This window comes from Kwoniella pini, chromosome 1 (genome assembly GCF_000512605.2).
Source record: "Kwoniella pini CBS 10737 chromosome 1, complete sequence".
Lineage (NCBI taxonomy): Eukaryota > Fungi > Basidiomycota > Tremellomycetes > Tremellales > Cryptococcaceae > Kwoniella > Kwoniella pini.
In genome coordinates, this window is record NC_091716.1 from 985,855 (window position 1) to 1,007,419 (window position 21,565).

The following is a 21,565-nucleotide window of genomic DNA, read 5'->3' on the forward strand; positions in this document are numbered from 1 at the left end:
GAGAGTTTCATGGAATAGAATGGGCTGTTATGATTATACCAGAAATTAAACCAAAATGAAAACTTTGAAACTTACCAAAATATATCATTAATTTGTATAACGCAAGAAAAAGAGAAGAACATACAATAATTCACGATTTAACAAACTCACAAAAAGCCAATAGTACCATCAAGATCAAACATTCTCACAAGCCCTCTCACCGTTATACCTTCTCGCAAAATGCCTCTTCATTCCCAAATTCTGAACTCACATTTTTTAGGTTTGGGGTGTTCTTGATTATCGTTCTCTAACGAATGGTCACACAAATATGATATATTCGATTGTTCATCATCGCTCGTAAGTGCAATACAGGTTCCGATTCCCATACACCGCTTGAGTTTTTCATTTTCTGAGGGGTGCGGTGATGCACATATATTTGAGTGCATTATCCGCTAGTGTATATGCATGTATATGGCTATAGATGATGACGTGTATGCAATTCAATATATAAGTAAATTTCAGCAGATTGTTAGACAGATGAAAGGCTAATTCGCCATATTAAAGTACAACCATTGCAAACAATATCGAAAATTATAAATGAAATTTGGGTTGGTAATAATCCCAAAATTGTCCTTGTGAGATTAGTCAAAGTATTCTTATTGTATACAACAATCGCTTTTACTTTCTCTATTTTTCGTATATCCTTTTCTATTAGTATTACCCACTGAAGCTAAATTTTCAGCAGTCAATTCAAATGGTATAGATTGGTTACCATCATTTTCTAAGCTATATCTCATAGCAGGAGGTTGAGGAGGAGGACGTTGATCTCCCAATTCAAAATGAACTCCACTTCTTCGTTTAGCTTCATTCTGATCATTATCATATTCCGTCATATTACTATATAACGAAGATCGATTTTGTAAATTGAAACTTGTTGATCTTGATGAAGGTTGTTGTTGATCCAAACTCGGTCTACTTTGATTATTATACCCATGCCCGTATATCCCCTTTTTGTTAGTTTCGCTTGAGCTTAAATCGATGTGCGAAAGGTTAGATGAATTAACTAGACCCCCTCTTGACTTAGACCGGATAATTCCATTTAAAATCTTGCCCGGTAAGGCGGTAAATGGACTTCCATCTCTATCTTCGAAACTAGGTTGAGGTGATGCCACTCTAGGTGGTGAAAGCGAATGCGATATTTCTTGTTGTTTTGCGAATAAAGCCAATTGCTCGTGAATGTCGCACCTTGGTGAAGCTTTTGATGCGCAAGATGTGTGAGCTATCAATCCGCAATCCTGGCATAACACACCCTGCTTCTTCACGTCGACCATACATACTCGACAAGGTATGGCTGTTGTGTATATAGGTCAGCGTAGATCCGTCTTTGAACCACCAGTGAACCCCTGCTCACCTTTGCCGAACGAGGTCTTGACCAGGACATGATTTTTGCCGGAACCGCTTCCTTCCCTGCCATGAGAGCTAGCCATACTATGCCTGTGCTTTCTTCCATCTATTGCGTTATCTGGTTTCGGGCTCAGATTCCCCTGCTCGAATATCCTTTGACTATCAACTCGATGCAGATCCATGCTGACTCGTCGAAGGAATGGAACGCTATCCTGAGGACGCAATGCCTAATAGGCAATCGGATTCAGCGAATACCCGGAGTATACAGTAACACAGAAGGGGCTGTGCTGCAACTTACCAAGATAGGATGTAACCCTTTCACCCAAGGATGTTCGAACAGCATCATAGCAGGTGGACGAGCACTGGGATCTTTGATGAAGCATAACTTCAGGAAGTCTATCAAAGCATCTGAAATGCCATCTGGTATGGGTGGCATCTCATCTTCGACAATGCGAAATAGCACTGCAGGAAACGATCAGCCAGATCGGTCGCAATTGCCCTGCAAAGGAACTGACTTACCCGTCATACTATTGGTGATGTCCGAATAAGGTGGTTTACCAGTCAGAAGTTCTATAATCGTGCATCCCAAAGACCAAATATCCGAAGCGAATGACGCCCCAGCTAGTGAGATAACCTCAGGAGCCACTGTGCGTATTTCGTCAGCACAAGAATTGTAATTAAAGTCACGATGCAAGCTCACTCCAATTCGGCGTTCCCGCAACTTCCGAAACTCTCTTCTTGCCACCTTCTCTACCAGCGGTCTTAGCATCCTGCTTGATATTCTCGACAGCTTTCATATTCAGCGAAACACCGAAATCCGACAGCTTCACATTACCATTCTTGGTGGATAGAATGTTGGCTGCTTTAAGATCACAATGTACAACACCTTGAGAATGTAGATAGTCCAGCCCCTCCAAGATCTTAGCCACGTAAGATGAGACAAGCCTTTCATTGAAATTGCCAAAGGACTTTAGAGTTTGACCTAATGAACCGTTTTCGACGAACCTATCATAGGATGGGTCATCAGCTGCCCGAAGAGAGCGCAGATCGAGACCACCGCGGAACGAACTCAAGGACAATGTTTAGGAATTCCTCATCCCTGGACATCCCTTCATATTTTACTATACTAGGATGCGATAATCTCTTAAGGAGGTCTACCTCTTTCATGACATCCGTCACTTCATCTTCTCTCATACCATGCAATCGGATACGTTTGATAGCAACCATCTGCCCAGTACTCAGGTTTAGGGAACGGTAGACGGATCCAAATTGTCCCCGTCCAATGCAGTTACCGAGTTGCTTAAATCGATCCAATCAGCCATATTACACTTTGGGGCAACAAGACATGCTCACATATTTGACATCGGGACATCCAGCTTCTCTGAATTCGAGAACCTGTAGAGATTGAGTGGGTCGAATACCGCCCGCAAACGAGTTTTCTCTGTACAATGATGGCGATCGCTCCATCCCTGACACTGGTAAATTGACCATGCTGTTGATTCGAATTTGCAAAGGTCTAGAAGAGTTTTCAGTTGATTCCGATATTTCTCTTCCGTGAGCCTTGGGACGAGGATACCCGTCAGATTGTCTTCTTTCAGCTTTACTGTCCATACGACTATCATCTGTAGAAGTATGCGGTTGGTATGTTTGCAATGAAGTGGTTCGGATCATGTATGAAGATGTCGATGTTGGAAAAGTGACACCAGTTGGACTAGCGAGATTTGATGCTGGCGAACTGGATCGTTTGGGGACATATATTTTGCCGTTTGAGCTGAGTCTCTGCAAGGCGGTAGGGCGAGATCCTCCGATAAATGCACCCACAGAAGTACCATTGGAGCTGGCTTCATCTTCTTCTGGCACTTTGTTAGCGTCAGGTCTACCAATTTCGATGCTCATTCCTCTTCGAGCTAGTGGTCGCTGCCCTGGGCTAGAGTCCAATCGCCTAGGCTGGGGATCCGCTTTGTTCCCTTCGAGGGTCGCCAAAGAATCAGATAATGCAGAATTCCTCGCCTCATCTCCACATAGTCCGCTATCCCGAACAGCTCTTTTGAGGTCGTCAGGTAGATCATCACTACTTAGTAGTGTACCAATTATTCTTTGCCTAGCTTCTTGCAGCTTTTGCTCGCTGGCTCGTCGCTCCCGATTCTGGAGCCTGTGAAGTCCATCTTCGGCATCTTCCGTGAGATCTATCGCGTTCCCATGATCACCTCCCAGGATTGTAGCTACTGAATAGGCCGCACTGGATCGACTGTAAGCTGACGAGGTCACCCTTGATCCGGCACTAATAAGACTTGGAGTTCTTTCCCTGGAATGAGAATGGGAGGCAGGTCGGCCTGGACTATTGGACAAGTCATCAACTCGCGGAGAAGTGGATGCTTTATTCGCGAATGATACCGCAGTACGGGGTTCAGTGGTGTTTCTGGGTCTGAGTGAAGGTCGAATCTGCAGATTACCGGTATTTTCCACAGAGGTTATGCTTCGGGAAGAGGGGGGAGATGAGGGTGATTTAGCTCTGATGGGTGATATGTTTGGCTGAGTGGATGCCCTTGGAAGAGGCGTACGCTTGATTGGGGGGTTGGAAGCAGGCGGTGAAGCGAATGTTGATGTGGTGGGCGTCTTATACGCTGGGTCGATAATCGTTGCCGCGCTATCAGTACCCGTGACTATGAGCAGCTTGGAGTGAAGGTCGTTCTGTCTATCATTCGAGCCATGACTATCCATTTTCAGAGCAATTGGTGAGCCATTGGGAGATGAAAGGGATTTGTCCGGGAAAGTCCTTTTGGATGGCGACAGGTCAACCGATGTTCGGCGCGGGCTGACCGGTGGACTTCTCGCAGGCGTTCCGACAGCGGTAGTATTCCTTGAAGGGGGTCGACTGGTATTTCTAGAACCAGGTCGCGAAGAGTTAGGTAACTTGGCTTGATGACTGCCACTGTTGGTTCCGCCAGCTAATCTCGCAAGGGCTACGATGGTTTGAGCTACTCGACCTATACTCACTTCCGTCCCTTCTTGCAGATCTGTCAAACTGAATAAATCGGAGTTAAGGACACCGATAGTCTGGCAAGCGGTGATAAAGCGAGTAAGATTAGTCGATCGGAGGATCCCATCTTCAGTGACATTCAGTCGAACTATGTGAGAAGGTTGCGAGGGGAAGAGATGATTCAATAGGCTTGTTGTAAAGTTAGTTGCCATCCGCCAGCGAAGTTCTAGATATACTATCACTCACAAACAAAGCAAGATACCATCTTTCAAAGCTTCAATCCAACCTTTTCTCTCCCTTTCTTTCGCCCTCTCGCCGACATGGACAAGCCGAATCTCTCCTTCTGACCATCCCGAAGCTGGATCCTTGGATTCCGACGTACTTGTCAATGCGTTACCTGCTTTGGCCCAATCCGAACCCCAGGCCTTCTCCATTCTAGCTAATGCAGTCAGCCTCTCGTCAACTATCCTCCTCATTTCCACATTCTTGTCACTTTGCACAAAAGAGGCTCCCTTGATCACAGGTGTGAGCATTTTCACGATAAATGATGTCGATAGCCGAAGCAAGTAATGTTCGCGAGACAAGGTTGATGGGGAAGATGAGTCTTGCCGAGCGTGACTAGGTATAGGTGGTGGAGGCATCGCATCTGACGAGTCTGAGCGAGGCAATGGGGGTGGATTGACTGGCTGGTTGGTAGCGGGTCTGACTGGATCGGATCTCGATTGTTGAAGTGGAGGATGACTGACAGGCTTTGGCGATAAAGGGATCATGTGAGTAGGTCGCTTTGGCTCAACGGCTATCCGGAGAGGGGAAGCCTTGATAGTGGTGGTTTTGCCCGAAGAGCGTATAGCTGTACCAGAAGGATTAACAGGAAATTGAGTATTATCGGTTCGGGAAGTAGGCTTGATTGTTTTATCATTCTCTGTCAGTTGTTTACGCGCTGGAGTGATGATGGGAGGCGGTTTGTGACGAGCTGTAGATTGGAACAGATCTGACAATGTATGCTTGTGACCTCTTACAAATTTCTCTTCTTCACTTGGTCGAGCAGTCCTGATCCCATCGTCATCTTGGGCTAATGTTGCTAAAGCAGAAGTCGACATCGAACCTCTAGACAACGAAGGTGGTTGCCATCTTCCATCATTGCCTTTCTGCATTGCCGGTAAGGCGGAAGGATTGAATCTGATCTGTCTACGGGTTCTTTCCGTAGGAGTCGTTGGTCTAGCTGGTGCTTCTCTCCCGGCTCCGTTCTCCAGACGTTGACGATCTATTGTCACTTCCGATGAGAGCGTCCTCTGCCCCGTTCTAAGATCTCCAGGCGTCGGCCTTGACGAGGTGCCTACTTTTGCCGTATCGTTCATGAAAGAACGTATTCTTGATCGCGAAGTCGGTAATGCTGCCGGTTCAGGTGACATCGTTTTGGTCCTGCTGAAGAAACCCTTGATACCTCTGCCGCCGGTAACAACGGGAAGCTGTGCATTGTGGGAAGACGAAGCACGGGGTATTTGTTGTGACATGACGGAAGTGGAAGGGCATGGGTGGAAGAGATGAGGTGGAGACTGTATTTGAACGGTAGCGATCATTTGAGGTTTTGTGCTAGAAATGTGATCAGAGAAGGCAAAATCATCACACTGGTTGTCGCTAGGGCAATATCACTAAGGAGAAAAAGGGGTACATTGACCCATTACACGTCAATCAGCTTGTTCGCTTTTACCTCCTTCTCGAGCGGGGAATCCTTCATGCCACGACCTTTTCGAGAGACGATGAAGCCCATTCACACATCACTCACCTAACACTTGAGATCTCAGTCACACGGCTTGATGGTATACAATGTAGATAAAATCTAAACCCAAAGACTTTGACAAATCTGAGCTTGATGAAGGATGAAACACTTGTCACTCAAATAAGGGACAACAATGAAATTTAATGTTGTTGTGCTGATTCGTAACTATCGTCCATAGAGTCAGCTTTTTTCAGACTGTTTTTGCCACTCTACGCCCACAAGGACCTTTCAATATACCAAGGAGAATTGAAAGTCGCAAGTCGTCCCTGTGGTCGTCCAGCCAAGTCGCCTGTAGCCATCATGCCCTTATACGTATACGCTTCAATCACGGGAAAGAGGGCGACTCGTGGTAATCAGCGTCGCAATCGATCCCTGTGATTGGGTGCCGAATCGAAATGCAGAGCTGATTGATAGGAGCAAAGGTATGGCTAAGCAGAAGAAGGGGAAGTGATGAATGCTTGGTCTAGCAATTCAGATAGCAATCACGAGGCTGTGTATAGTCCGGACATTTCCGACTGATCTGAGTGAGTGAGAGGAGGTACACCAAGTCCAAGCAAGACCTTCCAGTGGCCCAGCAAACTGTATACAGCTCATGCACTCACCAATTATATACAAATTCCCTTTGATGCTACATGTATTTCCTTATGATACAGTGGTTTGAACAGGGCAAGCTCGACTAGCGAGTGAGTGTCAACGGAGTGATGTTTAATGATATGCAGTGAACAGATGATGATATTGATGATGTTGATGATGAAGGAGTGTCCTGTTGAATCAGAAATGATCTGACCAATCTGATCTATGTGAAACCCGTCAAGGATCGTCAATCTATTGTGTAGGCAAGGTACCATCAGTAATGATGGGAAAGACAGCAAATCCTTCAGTTTCTACTCACTAATTTATCGCCCAATGAGATTACCTCCCACAATTAAAAAAAGTGTATGTCTTCCCCTCCTGGGACTGGCAATGCCTCAATGAGAGATATTCACTATCATAAAGAAAGGCCGAGCAACCACTCATCAGCTTATCCTTCACTTCATTACCATCAAGTTAACCGAAGAAATCCCGGGAATGAAACGTCATCATCGAACCGAACATATTATAGTATCGGCTTTCCCATTCACACGAAAGAGCGATCACGGCCGTTTGGATGATTTGTACTGTCCAGATAGCAGAGGGAGTTCCGTGATGGATTGAATTTAAGGGGTCCAAGAAGAATTCCCGACAAGCAAGCAATAAAAAGGTCAGGCGCGTACTCACAGGTTGTGTTTAACCCTTATACAATTCTCCTCGAAACGATTTTCTCCTTTTTTCCTTTTGTCTGCTTATCATTTGCCTTCTGAGTTTAGATCAAGTGCGTCCTATGATGCTATGAATGCCTAAATCCACACACGTAATCTCTAGCTTGGTAAGGGAGAGTTGTAGCTATCGGGTGAAAATGCTGGAATGACGTTGAAAGCGTATCAAAGCGTCAGCTTGGACACTTCTATGACAGCAGTGATAAGGGTCGAGAAACGTACTGAGTTATTATTATTATTCCATTCGTACCTATACTCTCTGATTCATTTCCTTGTTTTTCTTATTTTCCACTAGAAGTTCAAGATATGTGATCAGCCATTCCGTTAGAAGCATACCAGCCTGTAATTTCCTAAACTATCGATGTCACCAAGTAATCACTATCTCCCACCTTGTTTTGGTTTCCCCTAATTCGCCGATGCAAGGAACTGAAAGGAACACATTCAGTAGCGGTGGATAGATTTATTTCAGCCCATTTTAATATGACGATAATCTGACTGTTTACACGCGATGTTGATTCATTTAATATTGACCAGCTGATAGATAGGAAGATCCAACTCAAAAGATAAAATTCATTTTCTCATATGTACTCGTTTTCCTCAGCTTACACACACATATCGATCCAGCTCCACCCATTCCACGCCGGTGATCAATTTTAATTATTTTATTCCAAAGCATAAAGTGTATCTGAGGGTGTCGATCCTTCTGAGTCATTCAATCTGCCGATCCTCGTTTTTCGCTCATGTGATCCATTCCGAGGATCAAGCGGTGGGGTTGATCAATCTCCTGTGTATGAACGTGTTCTGCCGATAACAGACTCCTTGAGGCAACTCTGCATGGTGTGGTCATGTAAAGTGGATTCTTATTGAGCTTAGAAAGAAATGTGAAGAACGCGAAAATCAAATTCAAAATCCGCGAAACGAAAGTTAATTCGATTATGCTTAATCTTCCCGACAACCATAATTTGCGAACACATTATGGCATCAATGTTTGCGGATGGCGAACGCGACTTTGCTTTTGAAATGATCTACTGTCATATCGGATGACATCTGATTATCGTTCATCGACCCGCTCTCTAATTATTAGCGTGACGTGAATATCAAGTCAACTACATATCGAGGAAATATTTTATGGTCCAATGACTTGTCATTGAAACGAATGCGAAATTAGCCGATTATCTCGCTCATTCCCGATCACAATATTGTTCGACAACTCAAAGCATCGTAAGCTCTGGGCAGATATAAGTGGAAGCTGGTGTACCCACTCGAATCGTGGGATAGGGTAGCAGAGATGATGGATAGGCAGTGGCGACGTGAATTTACATTGGAAAATCCCACATCCAAAGTTGCCGACCCATCACACGGGGCCCTGAGTTTCTAAACAAGATCTGCCGCTCCCGACAATTAACCTCGATGTCACCCATACAGATTCAATGATCTATCGATTGATACAGTCCGGGGCTCAGAGATCCGTCGGAGTCACTGGAAAAAGTGACGAATAATGAGGTAGCGATGTTGAATACACAACACCTATGCTCGACGGTCATCCCATAAACAAAAGATCGTTGAACTTCCATAGGAAGTCTCAGTCTAAAGCCAGACGTATAAGCATGTACATCTAGAAGTATTGCGGGTTCACACTCTCCATTTCGTTGTATCTCTAATATACAGATACTCATCTAACAAGTTGATTACAGTTTACTTCTGAGATTCGCTTAATTTTAAATCTCGATACTATCTGCGTAATGAGCTGGACTGCTAATCACAAGGATTCTACCATCATGGCTAATTCGGAGTACAAGAATATCGTGATTATTGGGGGTAAATGATTCGAAATCTCAACCGCACAATGCAGGTACATTCAATGATTTGGTGCGTTATCGGATTACATTCGTGTTCACGCCTTTGCGGTGGCTGATATTCCGTATGAATCATCAGTTCGTTCCATTCGGACCGGAATTAAGAGCAGGATCAGTGACATTCCCATGTTTGGGTACATGGACTGTTGGATCAACGATGGTACGAAAAGCCAAAGGACAGAGTTTGTTGTTAGATCTTGGGGGTGATGAGTGGAAGGGTAAAGAGAAGGTCAAAATTCTATTATAGATAGTATCAGTCGTATAAAATGAATTCATGCAGTTATCGGCTAAAATATGTAAACTGGAGATATGAAAAAAGTAAGAAAGAACGTGTAGGAAAACCAGGACAGAAAATGTAACTACTGCAAAAGCAAGGTGGGAATTATATCTTTCAAAAAGATCAACTACAATTCCACTTGTAACAACAAGCTTCTTCACTCTCTCCCCATTGATTTTCACCACTCTTGAGGAAATTGCATACATCACAGGATCCATTAAGCTCCGTTTGTAGCAAGAAGTCAAGGTGAAAAAAATGAATGAGGAGAAGGTGTAGAAGCTAGTGACTGCAAATGGAATTTTAGTTTTTAGAGGATACAATTCCCACCTCGCTTTTTACAGTAATTACATTTCTGTCCTGGTTCTCCCACCCGCTCTTATTACGAAATCTTTCAGCTCCAAGCTTTTGATCTACGATATTTCAACTAAACTTCCCTTTCAATCTGTTTGACCCACCTACAATCATACATGACGCGTTCTAAATACAAGAAACAGAGGAGCACACAAGCTATTCCCGAGAACGATTAAGACGGCATTCCATCGACTGGATTAGGAGCAAGGTGTCGTATAGCTTAGCCAAAACCATTTAGTTAAGATCTTGCTCTTGAGCGTGCTTCTCCGACCATTCCTACTGATGTCACTATTCAACCCAATAATCCTACCTATGGATGAGGTGGGAAAAAGGTAGAAAGAAACGATTTCTAGTTTAGATGATTCAGAACCGATTTGTACCTTGCAATAACAAGTATGGGAACGCTGTTGCTGACGTTGATGACCAGATAAATGATGATATAACTTCCAGTTGAGATGGATTAACATCCGCTTCTAATATATTCTAATTCGATTAAATTTGTATTTCCTCCTCTACTTCCAATTGCTGTCTGACATCATCTTCAATTATTCCATCATACCTCCAAGCTTCAAATCTATGATTAAGATCTTTTCTAGCATGTATACCTAATTCACTTCCGTTGAAACCACCTCCCTTTTTCCTAGGGAAAATATAAAATACTTCCCTAACTCTAGAATGTAATAGTGCCATGCAGCACATTACACATGGTTCATGAGTTATAAATAGCGTGAGTGAAGTTAATAGATAATCTGATCCATTTCTTTCCGGTGTTATACTGATAAATGGTTCAACAGTTCTTAAATTGGCTATTGATTTTATACAATTTAAAGCTGAATGTCTCAGAGGGTGATTTTCAGATTGTCTAGTATCATAACTTGATGCTCTCAATTCTTCTGTAGGTTGAATAAAACCTTCTTCTTTTTTTGGCCAAAATGTTTTTGGTAAAGCAGCACAATAAGTTCCTATCGGTAATTCTCCTTTAGATTTAGCTTCCAATGCAATTTGAATTACACGTTTTATACCGGATGTTACCCATGCTTTTCGACCAATAGGCCAATCAGATGAATCGTTGGGTATAATTGGTGCTGGAGAGAATGAGACTGGCCACAGATGTGATTTGATTTTGAGCTGTTCTTGTGTTGTGGCGATAGTTGAGGGCACACGGTGAATGACAGGTATGAGATGAGACAAGGTGGAAGAATAGGAAGTCATTATAGACTGCAATGCCGAACTATCATATTCTGCCACCATGGCAAGCACGACCCGACAGATTTCTGGGAATTTTGGCGGAATTATCAGCAAGTCTCCAATTTGGATTGTCATCCGTTTAACGGTATCAGGTAGGAAATCTCACCTTGATTATTCTCTTTTCTTCGACAGACTCGTTTCAGATGCCGCAGCCGTTCATCGCTTGCCGTAAGGTCCTTTGAGAAGCTGTTGACATGATAACACGATCAATCCATCAGCAACCAGAAAAAGTGAGATGGCGGAGGAATTAAATGACATACTCAAGGGCATTGCGCGTCAGTCTCGGGTCTGTAAATTCCAAGGCCCATATATCCACTAATAGTCAAATGTTAAGCCTTAGTCTTTACAGCAAGGCAGTTGACTTACTGGTTTCGTCAGCACCTTCTTCGGCTTCCTTCTCGGCTGGACCCTTTTCCCTGATATATTCAGCTACCTCATCTTCTCTTTCTGTCCCGCTAGGATTTTGTCCAGTCCAAAATTCTTCGTCCCAATCAAGCTCTTGTGTTAGTTCGATCGCTTCTGTTGATCTCTTGGATCTGTCTCGACCTGAGTGTAGGGGTGGGGGTAAAGATGTAATAAAGCCTGACGAAGCTTCAGGATAGAGAGAAGTGGACGAAGATGAAGGCGTTGACGTTCTAGAGGAATCTGCAGACAAAGTTATAGACGATGGTCCAGCTGCTGCATTAAATTTGATAGGTTGAGGAGATTGTATTTGGACATTATCTGAAGTCAAGCTCTTCCCGTGTTTCTTGACTTTTCCGTTGATATCTTTACTAAGTGAAGCTTTCAGACGTCTTTCTCTCTCTTTTTTGAGTTTCAAATTGTTCTCATCAATTAAATCCTCTTCACCTATATTCAACTTTGAAAAACCTCCATCTTCTTCGTCACTTGAGGAACCCATATCGATACCTTCTTGTTTGTCTGAATCAGACTTGACGAACCAAAGTTTAGACTCGTCGGCAGAGTAACAAATACATAATTCTTCGTCTTTCTCTATCCTTTTGGAAGTGATAAATTTGATAGTTGATGTGGAGTACGATCGGATGAAATTAACGTTAGGCGATGCAGAATGGTTGAACAAAGACGCTATTTATATAAGATGGTATAGGAAAAATGCAAGAATTAGCTTATTGTACCCATTTAACCACAAGTTTATGCACAAGTATATGGAATAATGGTGTTTGTCAAGTGATTCTGATTCAACCGTACTCATTCTCATTCTGCCTGTTGATCATTGTAGTACGCAGTGTTTTCCCTCTCTTTTCTACTAAATTTCGCCTCAAGCCCGCAAAGTCCAGATCGCCAATTTAAAATTTGATGGTAATATCAAATATAATGGCGCTTTGACCATGTCACAACGTGATCACCTCCATTTGATCGATCCAAAGGATACTTTTCGTCTTCTTACCCCACTTCGCCCTTAAAGGTATATCGAGTCGAACGAAACAAAACACAGATGGGACACGCTCTTCCCTCAATTCTCTAACCTCTGATCTTCCAGATTGGCCACCTGTCTTCCGACTCGTTCCCGCAGGAGCATTTCAACCTGCTCTACCATACTTGAATTGCCGATGGGAAAAAAAGACTTCAAAGTTAAGCGGAAAGAAAGACACTCACCTAAGCCTAATCCAATACCCATTCCACCATCTTTCCAACAAAATCCATAACTACCAAGTATTGATTCATTCATATTTCCTTCTTCCCATTCTTTTTGAGAAATCACCAAAACAGGAGATTCTTCGATTATTGTACCGGCAGGTATTGTGAAAGGAGTAAATACACCTCTACCTCGAAGTGGATGTGAGACGAGATGAAGCTTTAACGGGTTTATAGGATGAGGTAATGAATTAGAGGATTCGTCATTGTGATTGTTCTTATTATTAGTTTTTGAAGCCTTGTTATTTTGAGCGGTATTTTCATTTGACACTTTGATTCCTTCCACAGCTTGCGTGTGGTAAATCTGGTCATTCAATTGTGATCCAAGTGATAGTTTCGACGTTCCAACTTGCGAAAAGTCGCTTAGATCATTTTGATGGTTTTCCATAAGGTCTAAGCGTACTGATAAGACGCCAAATGACTATTGGTATATGTACCAAATAAAATGTGATTGCAACCCGAAAGTATAATACAGTCAAATCAGCGTATATAAAGATGTGAGATGAAATTTCAGAATTTGGTAGTGCGAGTGATTTTAAACTTTAAATGTAAAGTGGAGGTTTGACGATCACTTGTTCGTGTGATATTTCCCGATAAATGTTACCCCATTCATATACATTGTTCCGTTGACGCCCTTTGATGAGTTATGCTTGTGATTGACGAGATGAGCTAAGTGATACATATAGTTTACTACAAAACGATAACATATACGTCTTCCTATTTCCCCTGTAAAGGTTCGAGAGGTTCCTCTTTCTTGGCTTCAGCCTCTCCCGCTACAACACCTTTATCGATATCCAGGCCTAAACCGCTGATCGCTTCCCCTTCCCCAGCACTATCATCCGGTAATTCCGGTAGGCCCACAGGAGGAGCATGAGGAGAAGGTGTAGCAGCTTTAACACTTATCCTAGGTGCAGGAGTTTCGAAGGGTGTCATTTTTGTCATTGCCGGAGTAGCCCACGGATTGCTCTCAGCCGCAGCAGGCAAAGAAGGCATTGACATTGATAGCATATGCGAGCTATTATCTTCGCCTTCATCGCTAGTCATAGTGGAGGTCCGGGATGTTGGAATCGCAAATCCCCCCGTTGTTGCTATAGGCGTCATTGATCCAGGTTCGCTAACCAAAGGAACACTCGCGCGCCTCTCTTCATCCTCATCTTCATCTTCCGAGGAATCTGCTCGAGCAGCGACGTGGTGAATTGATTTTCGTAGCGCAGCATAATGTTTATCCAGATCTCGCGGCACGAAATCGTCTGCCAATTCATCTTCCTCCTCTTCTTCCTTGCTATCTTCTGTACTGCCTTCCGGTGGAGGATTGGAAGGCTCTTCCACTTTCCCACCTAGCACTTTGATAGTTTCCCTCAGAGCTTCTCGTTCCTCCTTGACTTCCTTGAAGAATTCCTCTAATTCTGCCCTCTTTCTCCTTTCATCAGCGACCATCTTGTTTGCCTCTTCAAACAACGCTTGACTCAAATTCTCCAATTCAGCCTCCATCTCGACTTTACCGGTTTTGAGCTCGGCTAATTCTTTCGACATTCCATCCATCTTCGCCACGGCGGCTGAATATGCTTGTCTCAGTTTCGACAATTCCGCGTTCGATACTGAAACAGCTGCTGCTGACCCGCTGGCGGAACGTTGGGCTGGTACATTCATAACGCTCATTGATCTCGAAAGGGATGGTTGATCGTTGAAGGATTTGCTCAAATTCGCATGATGAGTGACCGTTCGATTAGCTGGAGGTCTGGATGGAGCATTGCCGGAAATAGGAACAGAGTATGGAGCAGCAGGAGAGCTTGGAATCCAACTGGAAATGGAATCTGTGCTCTTTCTAGGTGCACTTCCATCGGGATTAGGTGTGCCGGGTCTTGAAGGATTACCGATAGCGTCCATCATACTAGACGCGGACGGTACGTGTACATGACTTAAAGCTCCGGTGACCTTCTTCTTTCCTCCGTTCCAGAATCCCCACGAATTGTTCGACGAAGATGGCGAAGGAGCAGATAATCCGCCAGGCCCAGCGTTGGCCAAGTCATTCGCGGTGACGTACAAAGATGTAGGTCTGGGGCGATCTTCCATTGATGCTCTAGCTGGTGCTCGCCCTGTTACCGCGGCAGGTGTGGCTGTCGCGTTGGCGGTAGTTGTTGCGCGTACGTGATCGGCCGATGCTCGAGCCGGTTGAGGAGCGACAGGTAAAGGGGTACCAGGTGTGGTTGCTGGTCCAGATACATTTCGTGAATTACCAGTTCGACTGGCGTTAGAAGAAGTAGATGCGCGTTTCAACTGTTCTTCAAGCATTTCCGAATTCGCTTCTGCCATCGCTAAGTTGGAACGTGCGATTTTGAGGGAGGTCAGAAGAGTGGAATGAGATGCAAGAAGGGCTGTTTGAGTTTTGGACTATTGCAAAGTCAGTCTCGTGACACAAGGAAAGTTTACATATTTTCTAGCTTACCAGGTCATTAACCCTTTCTAAAACCTCCTGTAATACTTTCCTAATTTCCCCATCACCTGCTGAAGGGGCACTTGCGGTGATAACGCTCTGTCGAGGCGGTTCCACTTGTTCTGGCTGCGCTGATTGTACATCTGCTTTCTCAACCTCTTCCTCGGCCTTCTTTTCCTGCTGCTGTATCTCCTCTTTTGATATATTCAGCTTGACACCTCCCTTCTGAGATGGCTCCTCATCTTCACTGTCCGATGCAGGTCCAGTCAATTTGGTATACCCTGTAGCCATACCATCATCATCTTCGCTATCTTCATCCTCTTCTCCTCCTTTTTTACTCCCAACGAAGAAACCAAACTTTGCAGACGATGAGCGAGAATGAGTTCGTTCTGTTGGAGGCGTTTTAGTAAGCTTGGACGCTGCCGGAGGAGGCGGAGGTAAAAGGGGGAAAGCTTTCTGCTCTTGAGGTACACTTTGCGTTGCAGACGCTGTGTGGGCCGCCGAAGTGGAAGGAAGAGTGATGCCAGATAATGAGGACCACCTCTTAATATCTTCTTCAGTTATCATCTTTTCAGCTGCATCGTGATTAGCCACATCTCCTTCTTTCACCGTTGCAGCGAAACTTTCCGAGGTTGCGCTTGGTATCGGTGGTTCGGGTTCCACCGGTTTCGTTGAACCTGGAGTCTGGACAGGTAATGGATCCAGTAATGGTGTGGGTTTTTGCGTTTGTGGAGGAGTATTGGCTGAGGTCACCCTTGAAAGTGGTGCTGAGGGTATAAGTTTGGGTGAGGGTGTCGAAGTGACTCTCATCGAAGAAGCTCTCTTTAGATTGTTCGGTCTCTGAGGGGCACTAGTGTGGTCGTGTTTGCCGGAAGTCATTTGAGAAGCTACCAAGCTGGGTGGAAGAGGTTTATTGCAGAATGGACACATGATAGGTTCATCTCCCATTCCTGGAACTTCTGCTCCTAACGGTTGTTTCTTCTCTAAATTGGGTGAAGCAGGCTTTGATCTGGTGTTGGGGTCTTCAATATCTGGTGGCATGAAATCATTTGACATTTGACTGATCTTTCTACCAATACTCTTGAGTCGAGGCGGTATAGTCATATTTGCCAGATCAAATGGGTTATCATTGTTTGCTGTTTCGATTACCGGTGAATTTTGATTTGAATATGAATAATATGCCATTGATGGCACCCCACCTCCGGCGTGCATCATTGTGGGCTATAGTCTATGCGTTGATGTCGCAGTCACTGTTGACAGATAGGTGATAGATGAATATCGATAGTGTCTCTATATGACAGTCTGGTCTGCGAATCTATATAGATGAGCTCGGGGTCGGGCGTTGTCGCTTTGATTGGCTCTTGACGCGTTGTACGAGTATCCATCCAAACTAAGTCTGACAGCCCCTACACTGTATCGTCTCTGCGCGACCTGGTATGAGATATTTGTGGTCGAGGTAGCGTATTGGTTCAAAAGTGGTGGTCGACCTTGACGATGTTATGGATATTGATGACTATGCTTCGTACCAAGAATGCCGTGATGGAAATAGACATTTACTTAGCTGCTATGACGTTGATCAAATCGAGACCCGCCCCACCGAAAAGCAATCCTTTCGTTATTGTCAACCACGTGCCTTCCGGTACAGATGATGAGACAAATGAAATAGGCTCGAGCGGAGATACGTCGGTCATAACCGAAGAATGTAAAATGTAGAATGTAATAATTATTTTATGAATGATGTGATGGATGATGCATGATTTTGTTTGATTGATTTGATTCCGTCTCACCATAATATTGATTGATATTATTACGAGTAAATCGTCATGTATGCATGCCCATACAGCAATACCCCTTTTAAATTGGTATTCTATGTAATTAGAGGTCTTTACGTCTACCTATTCATTTCTCCTTTACCTTTATTGTTCTCACGCCCTCGTCACTGTATTTATACCAGCTTGTGCACGTTGTCAGCGCCAACAAAGTAAATCAACATAAAAAGCGACTCCACTCGCCACCGCTCCTTTTCGATTAGTCAGTCAACTCGGCCGACATATATTATAAGAAAAGACTATGGGAATCTCAAGGTCCGCTAGGATTCTCACCTTATTGGTGATTGATACGGTCTTCTTCTTCATTGTGAGTCGGGTGTTTTACTCCTATGTGTAGATATATGTGGCTGACGTCTTCAATGATTCACAGGAATTGATTAGCGGTTATGCAGTCGGTTCACTAGCTTTAGTAGCGGACTCGTTCCATATGTTGAAGTGAGCCCTATTCCTTTCATCCGGTCACGGCCACAACCTACCTAACGATCCGTTCGCAGCGATGTTCTTTCATTGGTAGTAGCACTATATACAATCAAACTCGCTACTTCACCCTCATCTTCAGCTAATTCGTATGGATGGCAAAGAGCGGAAATTCTCGGTGCTTTAATAAACGGTGTCTTCTTGATAGCACTTTGTGTTTCTATCTTTTTGGAAGCTGTCGGAAGAATCGTTACTCCACCTGAGATTTCCAACCCTAAGCTCATCGTCATTGTCGGTAGTTTAGGTTTGTTAAGTAACATCGTTGGATTGTTTTTGTTCCATGGTGAGTAGAACTTTTCGCGTTGATCACTCTAGCTTTAACAAAGGAAATTCATTCACTCGAGGCAAATTCCGGGACTGACTGCGTACTTTCCTTTGCAGAACATGGTCATTCTCACGGTCACTCTCATGGCGCTATTGCTCTTCCGGACGATGATGACGATAACGATGAGGAGGTCAGAGAAGATTCGGTATCAGAGTTGTTCCAGCACCCAGCAGGTACTAGAGCTCAGATCATTGAGACTGCTCAAGAATTCGGATATGGTCAAAATCAAGCATCTAGATCTTTAGACAATGGCATTCCCAAAATCATGTCGCCTCCTAGTCATCATCACCGAGCCTTGTCAAACGGCAGACGATCTCATAGAAACAGTAGTATCAGTCGATCGTCTGAATCCAGAAAAGGTTCGGCCTCCAAAGTTCCTCCTGTTGCCGGTCAAAATGATACACTCCCTCCTTTCGGTGGGCTCAACGATGGTAACTCCTCCACAGCTTCTTCCGCTACCATTGTGACTCAAAGCGCCCCCGCTGCCCCGGCCAAGTCCAACCTCTCCCACTCCAACAGTCACGACCATGACCATGAACACGATCACAACGATGGAAACGGAAATGGCAAAAAACTTGCCACTAACGCCAGTGATGCTGAGAATGGGCACGCCGACGAACATGATCACGGACATGGTGGTCATGGTCACTCTCACGGTTCGATGAACATGCAAGGTGTATTCTTGCACGTACTTGGTGATGCGTGAGTCCCCAATCTTCTCGCTAGAATTGGCAGATCTGCAGTTAACAGATGCTAACGGCGCTTGCATTCATGCGATAGCCTTGGTAACGTTGGAGTCATTGCTGCCGGTCTCGTTATTTGGTTGTGAGTACACGGGGATTGCTACGATTGATCAATGTCAGTACTGATTATCCTTTCCGCGATGATAGCTTTGAAGGAAGATGGACTCTGTACTTTGATCCTGCTATATCCCTCTTAATCACTTGCATCATCTTCTCATCGGCTTTACCTCTCTGTAAATCAGCTTCCTACATCCTGCTCCAAGGTGTACCTTCGCACGTATCACTCGACGCCGTTCGAAAGTCAATCGTCAACGTCGATGGTGTCGATTCGGTACACGAGCTGCACATTTGGCAATTGTCCGAATCGACTGTCGTTGCTTCTGTCCATGTCATGATTGTTCCGGGACAAGATTACATGGATGTCGCCAACCGCATCAGGCAGAGAATGCATGGTCATGGGATCCACTCCGTCACTATCCAACCAGAGTAAGTCGATCTTAATTCCGCGTGCTGTCTATCGATATCGTTGCTCATCTTTCGTCTTTCCTTGCCGAATAGATTCCTTACAGATGAAGAAGCTTTATCCACCAATGGTGAGGCTTGTCTGATCCGATGCCCACCGGACCAATGTCAAGGTGATACTTGTTGTCCACCGATCAACGCCAAATCGGGCGACGAGGAAGAACATGACCACGATCATGATCATGATCACGACCATTCGCACTAGATAAGTTTGCCGCTTCCCCTACGCAAAATGGAAAGGGCATAGGTATGGATTTTTCGTGATTGATGCACAGGGAGTACGGATAACATCACTTTCGGCAATATACCCATCCACGACCACTTAGATATGACATTCAAGGATAATCATTGTATACCCTTTTGTGTTGAAGGTATGATTCAATACCCTTTACATAACCGCAACGGCTGTTTTTACGTATAACTATGCAAATTCATAGTTTCCAGGACATCTCGAATCGACTCACAACCTTTGACTTTCCTACACATTTTACACGTTTACGTCGCACCGCAATTTCGATGATGAAAAAACCTCAGCAGAGAATCTTGTGATACTGATTCGCATAGCGTCATCTCATAACAGCCTTCGCTCATTCCTGAACAATCGCCGACATGACCTCCCACAAAGGTCATGAGGTTGCTCATTCCTGAACAATCCCCGACATGACCTCCCACAAAGGTCGTGAGGAGGTGCGGCGTCGTCCATTGTGATAAACTTCGTCAAGATACTAACCATACGTCATTCTGACTTCCGCAAATTGATGTCATATAGATGCGAAATTTTGATCAATCAATGGAGATCACTTTGCCATACTTCTAATTCATCTAAGCCTTCTGTTTCCGCTACATACGTCGAATGATTGTCTACTTGAAAGGACTACTTTATTTCACACGCTTTGACTCGATGATCAATCACTCCTTTGCTCCTTTTTCGACTTCCATCAGTGTCTTTTCGGCCGGATCAAGCGAGTGACGTCTAATGATACCTGAGGTTCCTTGCATTGCGCTCTTAAATTACACTGAGAGTGAATCGGGGCTCAATCGTGATAAATGAACCGAAATCGAGTCAACAGTCGAAAGAAATTTAACAGAGCTCATAGAGGCCTCGAATTGACATGTATAAATACTGAAGGTGATTGAGTGGCATTTCATCAGTGCTTCCTCATCAATCACAATTCCAATTCCACTTTTTATTTCCAGTCTTTCAAGCATAAGCATATTATCATCATGTCAGATACCAGCTCTACTCGTACTGGACCATCAGCCGGCACCAGATCTTAAGCATCAGGATCTGGTGGGACTGGACATACCAATACCACTGCTTCTGGAGCTTCTGGAAGTGGTGCAAAGAGTACCACAAGACCAAATCCATTCGAAGCCCACCCAAAGGATGACAAGAAAGTGTGAGTATGTCACCCAATGGGATCACCCTAGATTCACACTTGATCTGCCCACGTTGCTGACTTGATGTGGTTCCTGTAACTCAAGTGATCCCAACGTTGTTATGCGCGGTGTTCGGCTCGAGGACATCGACCCGAAGGATACTATCAATCCTGAAGATCGTCCTGAGGATGAATAAACTCTCTTCTTCCCCGACTGAGAAGACTCACTGCCTCACGCAGGAGAGTATAGTTGGGAGTTGTGAGTCAACAAGTTGGATCAGATGAATCGAATTAGGATAGTTATGATGGTGCAGTTTTGTCAGTATGGCATGCAATGAATTTAGTCATGTTTTTCTCCAACACAACTTCTGCAGACACAGATTTCAGTTCTTCTTTGATCCTACATCAATACAATGACTGACAACGAATCTGCTAATAGCGTACAAGGCGGTACCCAGAGACGAGATTCTTTGACGGTCAATCCTACATCTTGGAATAACTCGACTGGGTCGGGCCCTTACGGCGGTACAGAGCACCGTCGGAATGCAGAAGACTTCCGTCGACAATCCCTTGTCGATACTTGGGAAGATGCTAGGTGAGAGCAAATCGAATTAGTACAGAGACCGATGCCCAGATCATATACATTCTCGCTCTCGTGTTGATCGCTACATTGACCAGTGCGTATACTGACAAAATACTGTGTTGATACCTAGCAATACCGACGTCGGAAAACCGTACGAGGAGATCCCCGTCACCGTAGACGAATCAGTAGAACCTCAAACTACTTCTTAATAGACTAAGCACTTTGCCTCCCAAGGTCCGTAAGCGACTGACGAGGATGTTTGCCTTAACATATTAGTAAATATTTGATGGGGGAGGTGGTATACTACCATAAGTTCATATTCTTTAGTATGCATGTGTCGCCGAGACGACTTCTGAGCGCTCCATTTTCCAGACGATTGCAGTCGCAAGTTTGGTGAGCTGTGGATTCCTGGTAGTCAAACTATGCCTTGTTGATATAGGGTATATA

General features: G+C 44.3%; 5 protein-coding genes across 5 annotated transcripts; 2 read left to right on the plus strand and 3 right to left on the minus strand.

Annotated features, from left to right (window-relative positions):
• Window positions 1–635: 635 nt before the first annotated feature.
• Window positions 636–5,877, minus strand: I206_100384 (uncharacterized protein; the record flags this gene model as incomplete). Its single annotated transcript, XM_019152715.1, has 8 exons — window positions 636–1,330; window positions 1,391–1,610; window positions 1,682–1,845; window positions 1,903–2,028; window positions 2,084–2,388; window positions 2,453–2,682; window positions 2,737–4,552; window positions 4,610–5,877. The coding sequence occupies 8 exons, from the start codon at window positions 5,875–5,877 to the stop codon at window positions 636–638; spliced, it is 4,824 nt and encodes a 1,607-aa protein (XP_019014853.1).
• A 4,537-nt stretch (window positions 5,878–10,414) lies between these two features.
• Window positions 10,415–13,214, minus strand: I206_100385 (uncharacterized protein; the record flags this gene model as incomplete). Its single annotated transcript, XM_070202182.1, has 5 exons — window positions 10,415–11,196; window positions 11,277–11,356; window positions 11,431–11,485; window positions 11,537–12,256; window positions 12,788–13,214. The coding sequence occupies 5 exons, from the start codon at window positions 13,212–13,214 to the stop codon at window positions 10,415–10,417; spliced, it is 2,064 nt and encodes a 687-aa protein (XP_070058283.1).
• Window positions 13,215–13,543: 329 nt separating this feature from the next.
• Window positions 13,544–16,475, minus strand: I206_100386 (uncharacterized protein; the record flags this gene model as incomplete). The annotated part of the gene is made up of 2 exons (XM_019152713.2): window positions 13,544–15,217; window positions 15,273–16,475. The coding sequence occupies 2 exons, from the start codon at window positions 16,473–16,475 to the stop codon at window positions 13,544–13,546; spliced, it is 2,877 nt and encodes a 958-aa protein (XP_019014851.2).
• An 855-nt stretch (window positions 16,476–17,330) lies between these two features.
• Window positions 17,331–19,361, plus strand: I206_100387 (uncharacterized protein; the record flags this gene model as incomplete). Its single annotated transcript, XM_019152712.1, has 7 exons — window positions 17,331–17,396; window positions 17,460–17,524; window positions 17,584–17,849; window positions 17,948–18,593; window positions 18,672–18,716; window positions 18,782–19,120; window positions 19,193–19,361. The coding sequence occupies 7 exons, from the start codon at window positions 17,331–17,333 to the stop codon at window positions 19,359–19,361; spliced, it is 1,596 nt and encodes a 531-aa protein (XP_019014850.1).
• A 1,587-nt stretch (window positions 19,362–20,948) lies between these two features.
• I206_100388 (uncharacterized protein) lies at window positions 20,949–21,327 on the plus strand (the record flags this gene model as incomplete). The annotated part of the gene is made up of 2 exons (XM_019152711.1): window positions 20,949–21,130; window positions 21,249–21,327. 2 exons carry the CDS (start codon window positions 20,949–20,951, stop codon window positions 21,325–21,327), a joined length of 261 nt encoding a protein of 86 aa, XP_019014849.1.
• Window positions 21,328–21,565: the final 238 nt, after the last annotated feature.